The following is a 15,208-nucleotide window of genomic DNA, read 5'->3' on the forward strand; positions in this document are numbered from 1 at the left end:
TTGGTCTTTCTCACCTGGGTTGGTTGGTTGGTTTATTTTAGGTGTTGCTGACTGCTTCAATTTTCCCAGTGTTATTTATTGGATTACATGAGGACGAATGTTTCCCCTGGTTCTGGGATCATAATCATCATAGCAATCCCTATGCATGGGCCCTGTGGATCTAAAAAACACTGAACAGATACCTGAAAATCAAATTATCACCGAAAAGTAGGAGGAAACAAACTGACAAAGCCAACTAAAATCTCAAATTCAAACAGTTTCCATCCCTTCTGGGAACCACTGTAACCCTGAAGGGTTTTTAAAAGTGTTTTGTTTTATTTTTATTCTCTTTATGGTTTTGAAGGACATATACTGTACTGTTAGGGCCAGGTGATAAAGCTAAACTAATGACAGTATATCCTGATAATTTTCAGCCTACAATTGTCTATGGAATGGTTTAAAAGAGTGATTTTGTTTAACTCAAACAAACCTTTATTTCAAACAAACAGCTCAAACTCTAAAGCAACACTTTTTTCAGTGTCCTAACTTTGTATTACAGTATGGGAAATAGATTATTTTTATATTTGCTAAAGATTGAGTTTAACAGTGTTATTAAATGATTAGTGTTTTTAAAGATTAACTTTGAGGGCAAAGGTAAATATCCACTGATATAATCTACTGTTCAAAAAATTTGGTGTCAGTAAGACTTAAAAAAAATCAAAGAAGTTTTATCCTCACCAAGCCAGAATTTATTTTATCACAAAGTTTAGTAAAACAGCAATATTGTGAAATATGATTACAATTTATCATTCCTGTCATGGCAAATCAGCATTATTGCTCCAGTCTTCAGAAATCATTCTAATATTCTGATTCGGTTCTTATGAAACAGTTCTTATATTAGCAATGTTTAAAATAGTTTTTCTGCTTAATATTTTTTTGGAATCTGAAACTTTTTTTTTTAATTCTTTGATAAAAAATAAATATATATATTTTAAATAATTTATTTATTGTCAACTTTGGTCAATTGTCCTTACTGAATAAAATTATTCATTTCTTAAAAAAAAAAAAAAACGTACTGATCTCATATTTTTGAATGGTGCTGTATTCAATCTCGATAGCAATACATTTAACTAAAAAAATCTCCCTAACAATAGTTATGACTGTGCAAAATAATCAGAGAGCTTTACACAGTGTGTGGAGTGCCTGTGCCTCCAAAATAAACTGAAATGAGTTGCATGCACTGCACAGAAATCGCATGAAGCACTAAAACACACGTCATAATAGATGTACACACTCGCATACAATGATGAGCGCAGCCTGAGCTGTGACAGTGAACTGCAAACAGCCTGTTTTACATGAGCAGAGCAGTTATTCGATGGGAAAACACGTCTGTGAGTGGAGAGAAAGCTACACACTCACCTCTCCTGCAAACAGCAGTCAGAACACACACATCTACTGGCCAGCTCTCTGGAATCAGGTCACAGGCTCAGGGAAACAGAACTAGGCCATGAAGTTTGAACTTATTTGTCCGTTTCCTTTCAGCAGGGTGGTGACAGAGAACACTCTGTTCCTCTAACACACACACAAACACACACACACATCACCACAGCTCTGAGATGACCACTCCAGATGTGTAAAAGAGTGTCTGCTCTTGTGTGCAGTGAGAACAGGTTCACATTTCACTCTAATGTGCCAGTTTGCACCACTTTTATGGCGTAACATGACAGAGCATTCAGGCATTGAACGATTCAGGAGAACTGTAAGAATAATACTTAGGTAAAATGAACATCTTGATAGATAGAAGTGTCATGTAAGCATAATAGCTTAGAGGCCCTGCTGGTGTGAGCATAAGTAGATACCAGTCAACAGGTAGAGAATCTGCTAGTGTCTACTATGGTATAAGTGGGCACATTATTTACAGTACACGTGAGAGCAAAAGAAAAAGAAAAATCTACAAATGCTTTTGTACAATGCTTTGGCATAATACGATATTTGGATATTTTGGTTTTTTTTGTCCATTTTAAGTTCCAAATCATTGATAAAAAATCCAGTTTAAACTCTGTTTTGGAACACACACCTGGCTTTCAGCTGGTCCAAGCTGGACTACCATGTTCCACGATCCATCTGAAGCTGTCTTGATCATCTGGATGCTGGTTTGTTCCCTTTCAGTCAGTCACTATACAAGTTACGTCAGTGAATGACGAAATGGGGGTTTCGCTTAGAAGCCTATCACCTTTGAGTTCTACAAAAAGAGCCAATGGCAAAACAATGCCATGGGTCTACGGGATTTGCATAGCGCAACTCCCCCCCACCGCGTGGGTATAAAAGGAGCTGCGCGGCAATCTCGCATTATGTTTTTGCTTCGGAGCCAAGAACATTCTTTGCTCCTCTGCAAGCCTTTCTGAGTTATTCACTTACGAGACGAGCGACTCTTCAGTGCTGTTGGTGTTACAGCGCGTTCCAGCGAGATCACATTACTGGTCTGTGCAGTGATCTGCCAACAGTGTTTGTGTTTCTCCCTGGGCGCTTCAACACACTGTTGAGTTTTTTCCTCTCTAAAAGAGCTGCACATGGCACGTCTTTTTAAAGATGTCTCGTCCATGTATTTCTGGGTGCGGTAGACAGGTATTGTCTTTTGATGGGTACGATCGCTGCCTGGCTTGTTTGGGTTTAAATCACAGGGTTTGCGGATGCGTCATGTTCTCATTGCGGGAACATGACCATCGCAATGTTGCGATCGAGACTTGATGACCTCCAAAGAAGTAGAGTCCCCTCTGCCACATCCCAATCTATCCCCTCTGTGAGAGGGGATACTTTGGCCAGTGGCCAGGGTGATCTGAGGGTCACATTGTGGAACAAAGCTCTGACGATTCACACCCCCCTCTGGCACATTGCAACCCGTGAGGCTGCCGGATGAGGTTGCCGCATCACAAGGTGGGTTAAAGTCTTCTGGAGATGAAGACTCGGCTGTGCTGCCTCCTTCGGGTGTGCCAGCATTGCCCAAGTCTGATCCGGAATTGACTGCCATACTTTCCCGGGCAGCAGTGAGCATCGGGATTGAGTGGAATCCTCCACCCTATCCCGAGCGCTGGCGGCTAGATGACACCTGTCAGCACCCGCCCCCAATACCTTTCTTCCCGGAGGTGCACGAAGAGGTCATGAGGTCCTTGAAGTCTCCTTTGACTTCCCGTGATCATTCAGCGACCTCTTCCGCCTTCTCTACCCTCGGCGGGGCGGCGGCTAAAGGGTACACTAGGGACCTGGTGGCATTTTCGGTTGACCAAGCGTGCCTAGAATTCGGGCCAGCTAACTCTCACGTGATCTTGAGACCCCGGCCTGGATACGTGCCCAAGGTTCCTACTACTCCTTTCAGGGAACAGGTGTTGAACCTGCAAGCGCTGCCCTCGGAGGAGGCAGACCCAGCCTTGGCACTGCTCTGTCCAGTACGCGCCCTCCATGCTTACATAGACAGAACGCAGTGTTTCAGGACCTCAGACCAGCTCTTTGTCTGTTTTGGTGGGAAGCTGAAGGGAAAGGCTCTCTCCAAGCAAAGGTTGTCTCACTGGATAGTGGACGCCATTATCTTGGCTTACCAGACGCAGGGTCGACCATGCCCCCTAGGGGTGAAGGCACACTCCACCCAGAGTGTGGCTTCCTCCTGGGCTTTAGCACATGGCACCTCGCTAACAGACATCTGTAGAGCTGCAGGCTTGGCGACACCCAACACTTTTGCGAGATTCTATAATTCGATTCGAGAAATGATTCTAGAGCCAGTGTCCTCTCATGTACTCGCTTCCACTAGCCAGTAAGTAGGACCTGCTCGGTGTCATCGCTTGCTGCGCCATTCCACTCCACAGACTGGATACATGCGCTATTTCACTCAGATGAGTTCTCCTTAGACCCTGAGTTCCTCCTGCACTGTCGATGCCGTCACCAGAGTGCATGCTCGGTTGATCAGCCCTCGTGATTGGCTAGGTGCTTCCATGTGCATGGTTCCCTGCTCGGACAACCCCCATGTGTGTATTTCTACAGTAAGTCTCCACCGAGCACGTGTCTTTCCCTCAGCAAGACCTCTTGCCATCTCGAGGTTGAAACATTCCACCCAGCGGGCTGGATACCTCTGAGTTTTTCCATATGCATTCCGACTTGGGTCATATGTGTATTCTAGTCCTCCCTACGGGTAGGCGCTGTGTTACATATTCCACCTGGGATATGCTAACCAGTGTACCTTGGTATTCTTGCGTTAAGCCTAGCCCTTCGTCCGTGCTAGTCTCACGACAGAGGGCTCAGACTTGCACAGGGCACTGGTAGACAGCCGCTGTGGCGTGATTGAATTGGGACCCCCCATTTCGTCATTCACTGATGTAACTCATAGTGACTGACTGAAAGGGAATGTCTCTGTTCCGTATGTAACCCTCGTTCCCTAAAGGATGGAACGGAGACGTTACGTCCCCCTTCCACAACCGCTGTACCGCTGGAACAGCCGGGAGTTCAGTCTCGGCTCCTCAGCATAACATAATGTGAGATTGCTGCGCAGCTCCTTTTATACCCACACGGTGGGGCGGAGTTGCGCTATGCAAATTCCGCAGACCCATGGCATTGTTTTGCCATTGGCTCGTTTTGTAGAACTCGAAGTTGATAGGCTTCTAAGCGAAACCCTCATTTCGTCATTCACTGACATAACGTCTCCATTTCCGAGGGTTACATACGTAACCGAGATGTTTCTGGTCCAAGATGATTCTCCATTGGGGAAGAGTAAGCTGAGAATTCAGCTTTGCCATCAATAAATTACATTATGAAATATATTAAAATAGAAAACAGTTATTTTAAATTGTAAATATTTCACAATATTACTGTTTATACTTTACCTGCATGCAACCGTTCCCAGTGCAGAGAAAATCTGTTTTTGCTGAGATATATAGTTTTTTTTTTTTTTTTTTTTTTTTTTTTTTTTTAAGAGACAAGTGCAATCAGAAAAAAAAAAAAAAAAAAAAAAAGATATATATATATATATGGCTAGATGTATATACGTATATGGATATATATGGCTGGTCTCACCTTGAAATGCTGATTTTACTCTAATGAATGTGAAAGCAGAGCACAACTGAGCCTGTTTGTCATTGCGATACATCAACTTCAACCACACTACAAGAAGTATTGTTTAATGTGACTGAGGGTCTTGTTTTAATTTTTATTTTTATAATGATATTGTTGAACAGGACCCAGAGGAGCATTGTGTAGCTCAGTGGTTGTACTTTCAGAGCTCAGAGGGCTCAAGTTCTCAGTTTCTTTTAAGTGTCTACTGTCTCAGATGTTTCTCCTAAAATCCCTTAGAGAATTAAAAAATAGAAACTAATGAGACATTTGTTGTCATGCAGTAAAAGTAAAGAGCCTCAGTATATGATACATGTGAAAAGCATCACTTAGAAAATTTTATCTAGGATTCATTTTATGAAAAATATAATCTAAGAACGCTGAGAATATTTACCTGAGAAACAAAATTGTGTTAGATAATAAGACTAATTGAGTTTTTTTTTTTTTAACCCACTGGCATTTTATATATATATATATATATATATATATATATATATATATATATATATATATATATATATATATATATATATATATACACAGTATATATATTATTGTAAGCATAAATCTAGCTCAATTTAGTGTGATGTATGCTTAAGACAAGAAGAAAAAAATGCCAATGGGTAAGAAAAATAAACTTAATTACAGATACATTCTCTGAAAAAAAGACTGAAAAGTCTAATTTTGTAAGGTTAAAAGTAAAATAATTTTAATGATGTTTATTATTATTCCATTCAAAAGTTTGGGGTCTTTTTTAATTAGTACTTTTACTCTGCAAAGATGTATTAAATTGATCAAAAGTGGCACTGTTACAAAAAAAAAAAAAATCTATTTTAAATGCTGTTCTTTCGAAGTTTCTATTTATCAAAGAAAAAACAAAGTATTACGGTTTCAATGAAAATATTAAAGGGGTGGTTGAGAAGTCCTTAGCTTTTTAAGGACTACAACAAACGGCTGGTAGGACTACACGACATTCCTCCCGGGTTAGTGACATCACCAACCCTAAAATTTACATAAACCCCGCCCCCGGAAGATGTTTTATAGACTATAGTCTACATGTTGTCACTTCTTCTTGAGTCTCTCCATTTTTCTGACTCTGGTTTGAACATAAAAGGCTAAAAGTTTTTGAAATTTTCAGTGCATGTCTGTCTGAGGTAATCGAAGCTGCTAAGGACAAGAGCTCTTGAAGCTCCGCCCCCTGTGCTGGGAGCAGCAGTCCATTTGCATTTAAAGGGACAGACACAAACGAGGCGTTTTTACTCACTCTCAAAAAGTGACAACTTTAAAATGCTATATAAAAATATCTGTGGGGTATTTTGAGCTAAAATGTCACATACACACTCTGGGGACATCAGAGATTTATTTTACATCTTGTGAAAAGGGTTTGCATCAAAATTACATTTTTAAAACATTACAATTTTTAAATTTTAATCATATTTTACAATATTTTTACTTTACTTTTGAGTAAATATATGCAGCCTTGGTGAGCATAAAACAGTGGTTCTCAACTCCAGTCCTCGGGACCTGTTGCTCTGCACATTTTGTATGTCTCTCTTATCTGACACACTCAGTTCAGTTCATGGAGTCTCTCTTAACGAGCTGATGATCTGATTCAGGTGTGTTAAATAAGGGAGACATACAAAATGTGCAGAGCAGTAGGTCCCGAGGACTGGAGTTGAGAACCACTGGCATAAAAGACTTCATTCAAAAACATTTTTTAAAAATCGTACTGACCCCAACCTTATAGGAACAGTATAGTGTATTATATTATTACTGAATCATTAGACCTACATTGATTAAGAAAAAAAAAAAATATATATATATATATATATATATATTTACTTTTTTTTTTTTTTTTTGCAGGAGAGCATTAAGAACAAGCCTCCATTGCCCTCTTAGTTTTTTATTAGAAACAGTTGAGAGGTTAAAGAGTGGCAAACCTGCTGTGGTGGTCAGGTGTCAACTGCTTCAACATGTTGTCAAGAGTTATGTGCGGGTTTTCAAACTTAGTGAACAAGTGAACAAGGTGAGGAGGAACAGAACTGTCAATACCAATAAAGATTTTTTCACGGGCACTGAAAGTCAATGAGATGGCCACCTTGAGGGTGAGTGTGTGTGTGTGTGAGAATGAGAAAGAGAGAGAGAGAGAGAGAGAGAGAGAGAGAGAGAGAGAGAGAGAGAGAGAGAGAGAGAGAGAGAGAGAGAGAGAGAGAGATTGCACTTGGGTTCGCTATATCTTGCCTCTAGTGGAATCAATCGTAACAATATGTGGATAGTCATTTGACAGAATATCCACAGAGAGAATAGAGATGGATCTGGAAAGAGAAACAGACTCTCACCACCATCACACGTTGCACTGGAAGTGCAGCTCAGATTTTCCATGACTTTGCACCTCTATTTAAGTGCAGAAATGTCAGCAGTGACGTTTGAGCAGAATGCGGAGATACAAACCTGGCTTAAGACACAACATGCTTGAGCCAAAATTTTCTCTGCTCTGGAATGAAAATATGGTAGTTTTATTTTTGTCTGATGTGTGATTCCGATTGAGCAGATGCTTTTTGCAGTATCAGCAGCAATACTTTTCTAAAAATGAAAAATCTGTCATTTACTCATCCTCATGTTGTTCCAAACCAGATGTCGTTTTTTTTTTTTTTTTTTTTTTTCTCAGTTTCTTCTGTTTTCTATTATGGAACATAAAAGGAGATGTTTAGTGCAATGTTAAAGGCACATTCAGTCATTTTCTTTGTCATAAAACATTTTACACACACAAATACTTTTAAATTTTCATCTCTCCCTCACTCAGAACTAGTTTCAGATGACTTAGTATATAGCACATAAGACCACTTTTATGGTGCTTTTTTGTGCCTTTTTCTATTCTCAGTATTATTGCATTTAAAAGAACAGTGTAAACATTGGGACACACTTATATAGATTTTAAACATTATGAGTGTGAGTACACTACCGTTCAAAAGTCTGAAGTCAGTAAAAAAATTTAAATCCCTTACAAGGCTACATTTATTTGGTTAAAAAAAAATACAGTAAAAACAGTAATATTTTGAAATTGCATTAAAATTCAAAATATTTGTTTTCAAGAAATAGTACTTATTATTATCAATGTTGAAATCAGTTGTGCTGCTTAATATTTTGGGGATTTCTTTTTTGATGAATAGAATGTTCAAAAGACCCGTTTTTATTTGGTTAAAAAAATTTCTTTAATTTATTTGGTTAAAAAAAATACAGTAAAAACAGTAATATTTTGAAATTGCATTAAAATTCAAAATATTTGTTTTCAAGAAATAGTACTTATTATTATCAATGTTGAAATCAGTTGTGCTGCTTAATATTTTTGGGATTTCTTTTTTGATGAATAGAATGTTCAAAAGACCTGTTTTTATTTGAAATGGAAATCTTTTGTAACACTATTACTGTCTTTACTTAGCCTGGTTGCCAGCCGAACTTAACCCTGCCCACAACATTTTTAGGTCGGGAAGTTCGGTCTGGACTTGATCCGTTGTGGAGCTATTATGCCCGAACCAAAGCTGTTCGGACCAATCAAATTGTCAGGGCGGGCTTTATACGATGATGGACAGATGATCAGTAACGTAATCATCCACGACGTCACCAACGAGTGCTTGGGTTGAATTTGTTTACAACAAAGATGACTGCCGCTGGAGAATTGAGATTTCACACTTACAAATAAGTCAGATAGAATAAATGCATATTTGGCGTTCTGTCCGAGGAGAGGGCTCCGGGCTCGGAATTCGGCCCGATCCCAAAGTACTCCCCCCGTATTCCTGGCTGTGGAAGAACAGGCCAAGAGTGAGTGGAGGGATGCTGAAAACTGTCAAGGAATGTTAGGTGAGTTGACAGAGTGAATAAATATATGCTCTCATGCTGATTGGGTAGACATGGTAATTGTTTGATGACAAGTTGATTGGATAGATTATTTAACGTGCTCCTGCCGAACTTTGTTTGTGAAACATCATGTGTAGATTCCGCCATCGCGTCTGTTATAGAAGATATCGACAGCGCATTAATTTGAAAAGAGGAACAGAGAACCGCGATCAAGGCATTTGTCGATCGGAAAGATGAATGTAGAACATACGTCACTTACTCCGTTGCTCTGATTGGTTGTAGGTCTATCCAATTGAGTGCAGAGGCATTTTCCTTCCTGGTTCGGTTGAAACACGCCCCATAATCACAGCCCAATGGGGCAGTATTAGACTCATATTCTTACTAGAATCTGAGTATGAGGACGTCAGGCTAGTCTTTACTGTCACTTTGGATCAATATAATGTGTGCTTGCTGAATAAAATTAATATTTTGTTTTTTTTTAAAAAGCATAAATAAATACTTTTTAAAGTTTATTTATTTTATAATACCACACTTTTGAACCGGTGTATATGATTTGATTTTTAATTTTTGACTGAACTATTACTTTAAGAAGTATGTTTAACTCTGACACACTCATCATCTTAAACATCACTGATTGTTTTAGACTCATCCTCCATGTGGCTTCCCTCATACTTCCCTCACAGGTTTTCCATTTCTTATTCCCTTGATATCAATCTGGAAAGATCTCTCACACAGACAACACCATATTCCGTGTTATAACAGCCAACAGTCAGTCAGTCTTAAGGTTTTTTCCTGCTCTCTTCACTGAGATTATGATTCTAATTATGTTCAGCAGCTATTGATTTTATCTTGCTGGAACTGAGGCTCTTGATTTTTCTTCAGATATATATAGAAGCATTTGTTAAATATCTTAGAGAGGTATATATATTACATACATATATGGCCTTTTCTCTGTAGACTCAGAATTACACTTTTTGCACACACAATGTCCAAAAGTGGATCTACATACTGTGTTGATAACGGTGTCATTTTAACCACATCTCAAATAATGTGTCGTTTTTAATAACATGTTGTGGTGGAAATGATGCAGAACCTGATTTCACTATAAGTGCAGCATGTTCCTGGATCAACATCTTTGTTGATCCTGGAATAATGTTCCAAGCAACTAATCAGATTTGAGTTTACAGTTTATGTCAAGTTTAGGCTTACAACCAGGGTTAGGTGCTTCTATATTAATCTGTAGAGGAATTTACAGTAAAGACCCGAGGACCAGGTATGGTGAATGAAGACCAGGAGTCATTACAATTACTCAATACAATTATACTCTTAAAGGCACAATATGTAACTTTTTTCACTAAAATCACTATATCTATGTTATATATTTGTTTTAGTTGTGTACTTACATTATCCCGACTGTTTCCAACAACTTTCAAACCAGGAGAAATTTTAATTTAATTCGAAGACACGGCACGTTTCTTTATTTCCGTTTTGTCGCAGTCAATGGCGTCATATCCGCGTTGTCCCTGGTTTCCGCTCGTACTGCCATGGTAACCAGAGCTATGAACCAGAGCCCTCTGATAGTAACCAAGGCGACAGACGTGGACAATGTAGTTCGCAATGTCTATTTGCACGCTGTTGTTGTTTCGTTCAAACATTATGGACCATGGCAAGCAGACTTTGGATAAAAAAGGAGAACTAAAACGAGAATCAATTCAGCGCTGTGTTTTCGAGATGCCTAGAGCTCCCATAGACAGTATACGTCCGAGACTTCGACCACTCCTACATGTACTTTATTAAACAGGTGAGCACATTTATATAAAACTAATCAATGTTATATAGTTCAACAATGATAAAATGTTAGAATATGATCTGTATGTTATTCCAATGTTGATCTAGCTTACTGCTAGTCTCATACAGACAAACTAACACATAGGCCTTCAACACATTTAAATGCAGTTTAGTGTGATAGTGTAATGTTAGACCAAGTGAAACAGCGCTGCGTTACCTCACAAGTTTAATTTGTCTAATAAACTGACCTTTGAGTTGTAATTCTGCACTTGCGTGTAGTTCGGTAGAATGAAATGTCCATATTCCTTTTATATCCGCGGGACTCACGTCGCGTGTGGAGCTGATAGCTGTCTCTTAGCAATCCCCAACTGCTTCATATCACAGTCATGATAAAGCATCGATGTATTCAGTCATGCATAAACATTATTAGATCGGTCGGCTTGACGTTGATGACAAGATCCATAATTCTTAGCAAATGTTGCGTCATCAAACTACGCCTTTGTTATTGTAAGAGGTTAGCGACCCCTAGCGGCGAAAAAAAATACATAGTGTACGTTTAACACAGGTCACTAAACTATGTTACTTCAGGTTGAATGATTATGATTGGTTAAGACATAAACTTAGGAAATCTACACAAATGGACATATAGTTCAAAGCACATCTCTTTTGATTATCCGGATGACAGTGGTCCTGGTTTAGGCTCAAAATGACCCTCCGCAGTCACATATCAGCGTTTCTAGGCTTCAGTTTGTCTGAAAGATGGTCATTTCATCTCCCCTGAGTGCCATTTGTTCACCTCACGGAAGCCAGGACCTGTAAAAAAGGATACTGACACACACAAAGATACACAACTTCTTCCAGGTTGGAGTTGGTCGAGCTCTAGCTCTGATCAGAAAACTTTCCCAAACATACTGATAAGATGTAGCCTACTTTCTCTCATTAAGAGGTTCAGACAATATTCATGATTATTCTCTAGTGATGTAAGATGAAAAGTAAAGTAAATGCTTTAACTGTGAATTGGTCACGTAGTAGACAGGCCAGAGTGGCCCCAGTAGTGAGGGCTCTTTGACAGCGCGTTCCTCCTTCCTCTCGGGTTTTCGGCACCAGTGTAATGATGTTAAAGGATCAGGGAAGAAGGATGAGGGAATCGGCGAACGTTCAACATAATACCTTAATCATAAAATAAGCAAATATCAAAACGAAAGTAAAGACGACTTTCAACCCCTCACAGACGACTGCCACAAAAACAGTCCAGGCCTGGTCCTCTCTCATCCTTCACTGTCATCACTCCTCCTTTTATCCTTCCAGAGCTCCTCTGTGAGAAAATCGAGGCTCAGTAGCAATTGTGCCACTGGCCTCATTCTCTTCCCATGGCTCTCAGCCCCACTTGCTTGCCAAAAAGTCATTCAAATCGTTTAATATTTAGAAATATAAATATTGATTAATAACTTGTTTTAGACTAATGTGGGGTCTAATACCCCACATCTGGACTAACAAGCCTCTACGGAAGGTGACAGTGGTGATGCATGTTCCTCTGTCGGGTTAATATTGGATAGAACAGACAATATGTTTTCCCTCCAAGGAATTAAAGGAGAACTCCGGTCAATTTTAACATTGAGCTCATTTTTTTGTACATTTGGAGTGCTGTCAATACAGAGAACAACGACAAAAATCGGTGTTGCCTACACCGAGTTATTCTATGTTTAAAATTTGCACCCTGTTGACTTCAATGGGGCAAGTTTTAAACCTGCTTTTAGCCTCTTAACATCCTTGATGTGTCATTACAAGTGCACAGAAAATGTGAGTGATTCCTTCAGAGTGAACACGAGTGAATCTGACTGCAGTAGATGTGAAAGATATGTATAAAAATGATGTTATTTAAGCCAGCGCAAATACCTGTGTTTACATCCTGTTTTCGGTTGAAGTCCAAAGTAGTCGATTGCCGAGTTCACGCGCGTGATCATAGGTAACTAAACCTATGCGCGTGATCATAGGTAACTAAACCTATGCGCATGAACTCGGCAATCGACTACTATGGACTTCAACCGAAAACAGGATGTAAACACAGGTATTTGCGCTGGCTTAAATAACATCATTTTTATACATATCTTTCACATCTACTGCAGTCAGATTCACTCGTGTTCACTCTGAAGGAATCACTCACATTTTCTGTGCACTTGTAATGACACATCAAGGATGTTAAGAGGCTAAAAGCAGGTTTAAAACTTGCCCCATTGAAGTCAACAGGGTGCAAATTTTAAAAATAGAATAAAATTTTTGTCGTTGTTCTCTGTATTGACAGCACTCCAAATGTACAAAAAAATGAGCTCAATGTTAAAATTGACCGGAGTTCTCCTTTAACTGGAATAGAATATCCTACAGAGCACGCAGTGCGTTATTGACCATCAGAACCTTAATTCAAAAACCAGAATTCTCTGTAAGCCGGCTAAATAAGCAAACACTGTTACTTCATTCCTGACATGGGTCAGACCCTCAGTCACCTCTCAGATACCAAATACAGAAATTGTATGTAACATAAATACCAGGATTTATACACTTTTTTTTTTTTATTATTATTTTTTTTTTAGAAAACTATGATTTCCACATCATTATAACATACAAAAAGAGAGATTGTAAATCCACTCCTTTCAAGTCTTATTTACCTATTATTTCCCTCTTGTTTTAGGGATAACATATGGGCGGGGTTAGGTTTATGGATTGTATATGGTTAGCATAAAATTGCTAAAATATCTCCTGAGGTCCACATTCCCCTGCCTGGGAATCACTGATCTGAGAATTCTCTAAAGGAGTGTTTGGTGTGCTCATTCCAGTAACTGACGTTGTTGTGTTTGTAAGAGACGATAAGCTGGATTGTTGCTTTGAAAGGCAGGTCAGTGAACTGGGACAGTTCTTGGCTTCTTTTTTCGCCTGATTTACTTAAAGCTGACCTGTTTCCTGCTGGACTGAATCTGGACCTGACTCACATCGGGGGGTTGGGAGAATGCCAAGGGCCCCGTCTGTGCTAGAATTGATAGTGGCCCCATAATCCACAGTCCAGTCTCCAGAGACGAGAAGGACAGTTCAAGCCACTGGCAGCAGCTTGCAGCAAACACAATGTGGCTGTAATCATGCTGTGCTCGTCTATGCCACTGTCTGTGCTCATTTTTACTGGCATATGAATATTCAAAACATCTTCTGGTGGTTAGATTCTGTAAACCAAAGTACATCTGATCAGTTGTTGATGGCCAAAGACGCAAAGACGGCTGAATATTTTATTTGTTTGTATTCTTGAAGTCCATCTGTAAAAAAAACAAAAAACTTGTAATGTTGTATTTTAGCACTTCTCACATTACTGCCTCCCCAAACACAATCATTATATTCCTTATTTACTAAAGGAGTAAATCAAAAGGTATATGTGAGAAATAACTGGAGCAATAATTCCAAAATGTCCAACACATTTTTACTAATGTAATGTATGATCTCAGGATAGATGTTATTTGTATATTTTTATTTTTATTTAGTTAGTAATGGAATACTAGATACCCTATGGCTGAGGAATATTAGGATTTGATATGTATTTATGTACATTTAAATAACATGATGCAATAAAAGCTAGGGGGTGAAATACATATATGTTGCCCACAAGATCTTATTGAATCAGTAAATGTTTGCACCTTTTGTTATAGTTGTGTATCTGGTATAGTTGAGTACATCTTTATCATACTTTATCATCACTTTATCATAAATGCATCAGATGCGTTAATGATTTTCCACCTTGGAAATTATGTATTTTCTATATGTCCTGTATTTCTGTGTTTTTTAGGACAGTGCAGAGAATGAGGTGGACAGAAATAAATGCTGTACGCTCTGTAACATGTTCTTCACATCTGCCATCGTGGCTCAGTCGCACTACCAGGGCAAAACGCATGCTAAGAGAGTGCGCTTGGTGCTGGGGGAGTCGCCAAGTCTGCCCACACCCACAGGTAAGATAAGCTAAACCAAATTGACATTTAATCTTGGTTTTTTATTACTTCATAAAAACGTGCAGAAAATAATTTTTCTTTATAAAATCTTTTTTTTTTTTTTTCACTTTTACTAAAGGCAGAGTAGAGACACTGTACAGTAGTGGATTCGATACCCAGAGGTGTGCTCAGACAGTTATGAATCAGAGCTGTAGGAACATAGTGACTGGTTCATGCTTGAAGCCCAGAGCACGAAACTCAACCTAGAGTTCAGTTCTGCTTTGTTTAAGCCCTCTGGCCCAGCTGTGTGTGCAGTGGTAATGAAGCTTTACACAAGCTCCAGTGAGCGTCCTAGAATACTGCACGGATCCACAGACACAAAGGCATCTAGAAACATAATTGTATGTAGTATGATTCAGATGAAAAGTGAAGGAAGAAGACGGGGGTCGGCTTGTCTGAGACTCGTGACTTTCAGTAACAGTAGATCACACAATAACATAAATCCGCGCTGCGGGCACTTCTTAAAACTC

At 39.1% G+C, this 15,208-nt stretch overlaps 1 protein-coding gene across 1 annotated transcript in view; it reads left to right on the forward strand.

Annotated features, from left to right (window-relative positions):
* Nucleotides 1–15,208, forward strand: part of LOC307148710 (zinc finger matrin-type protein 4) — a 126,310-nt gene that overhangs the window by 39,955 nt on the left and 71,147 nt on the right. Inside the window, 1 exon segment of the mRNA XM_079854425.1 lies at nucleotides 14,540–14,699. Within this exon segment, the coding sequence (XP_079710551.1) occupies nucleotides 14,540–14,699 (160 nt within the window).

The sequence above is a fragment of the Squalius cephalus genome (genome assembly GCF_949319135.1).
Source record: "Squalius cephalus genome assembly, chromosome: 21".
NCBI classification, from domain to species: Eukaryota; Metazoa; Chordata; class Actinopteri; order Cypriniformes; family Leuciscidae; genus Squalius; species Squalius cephalus.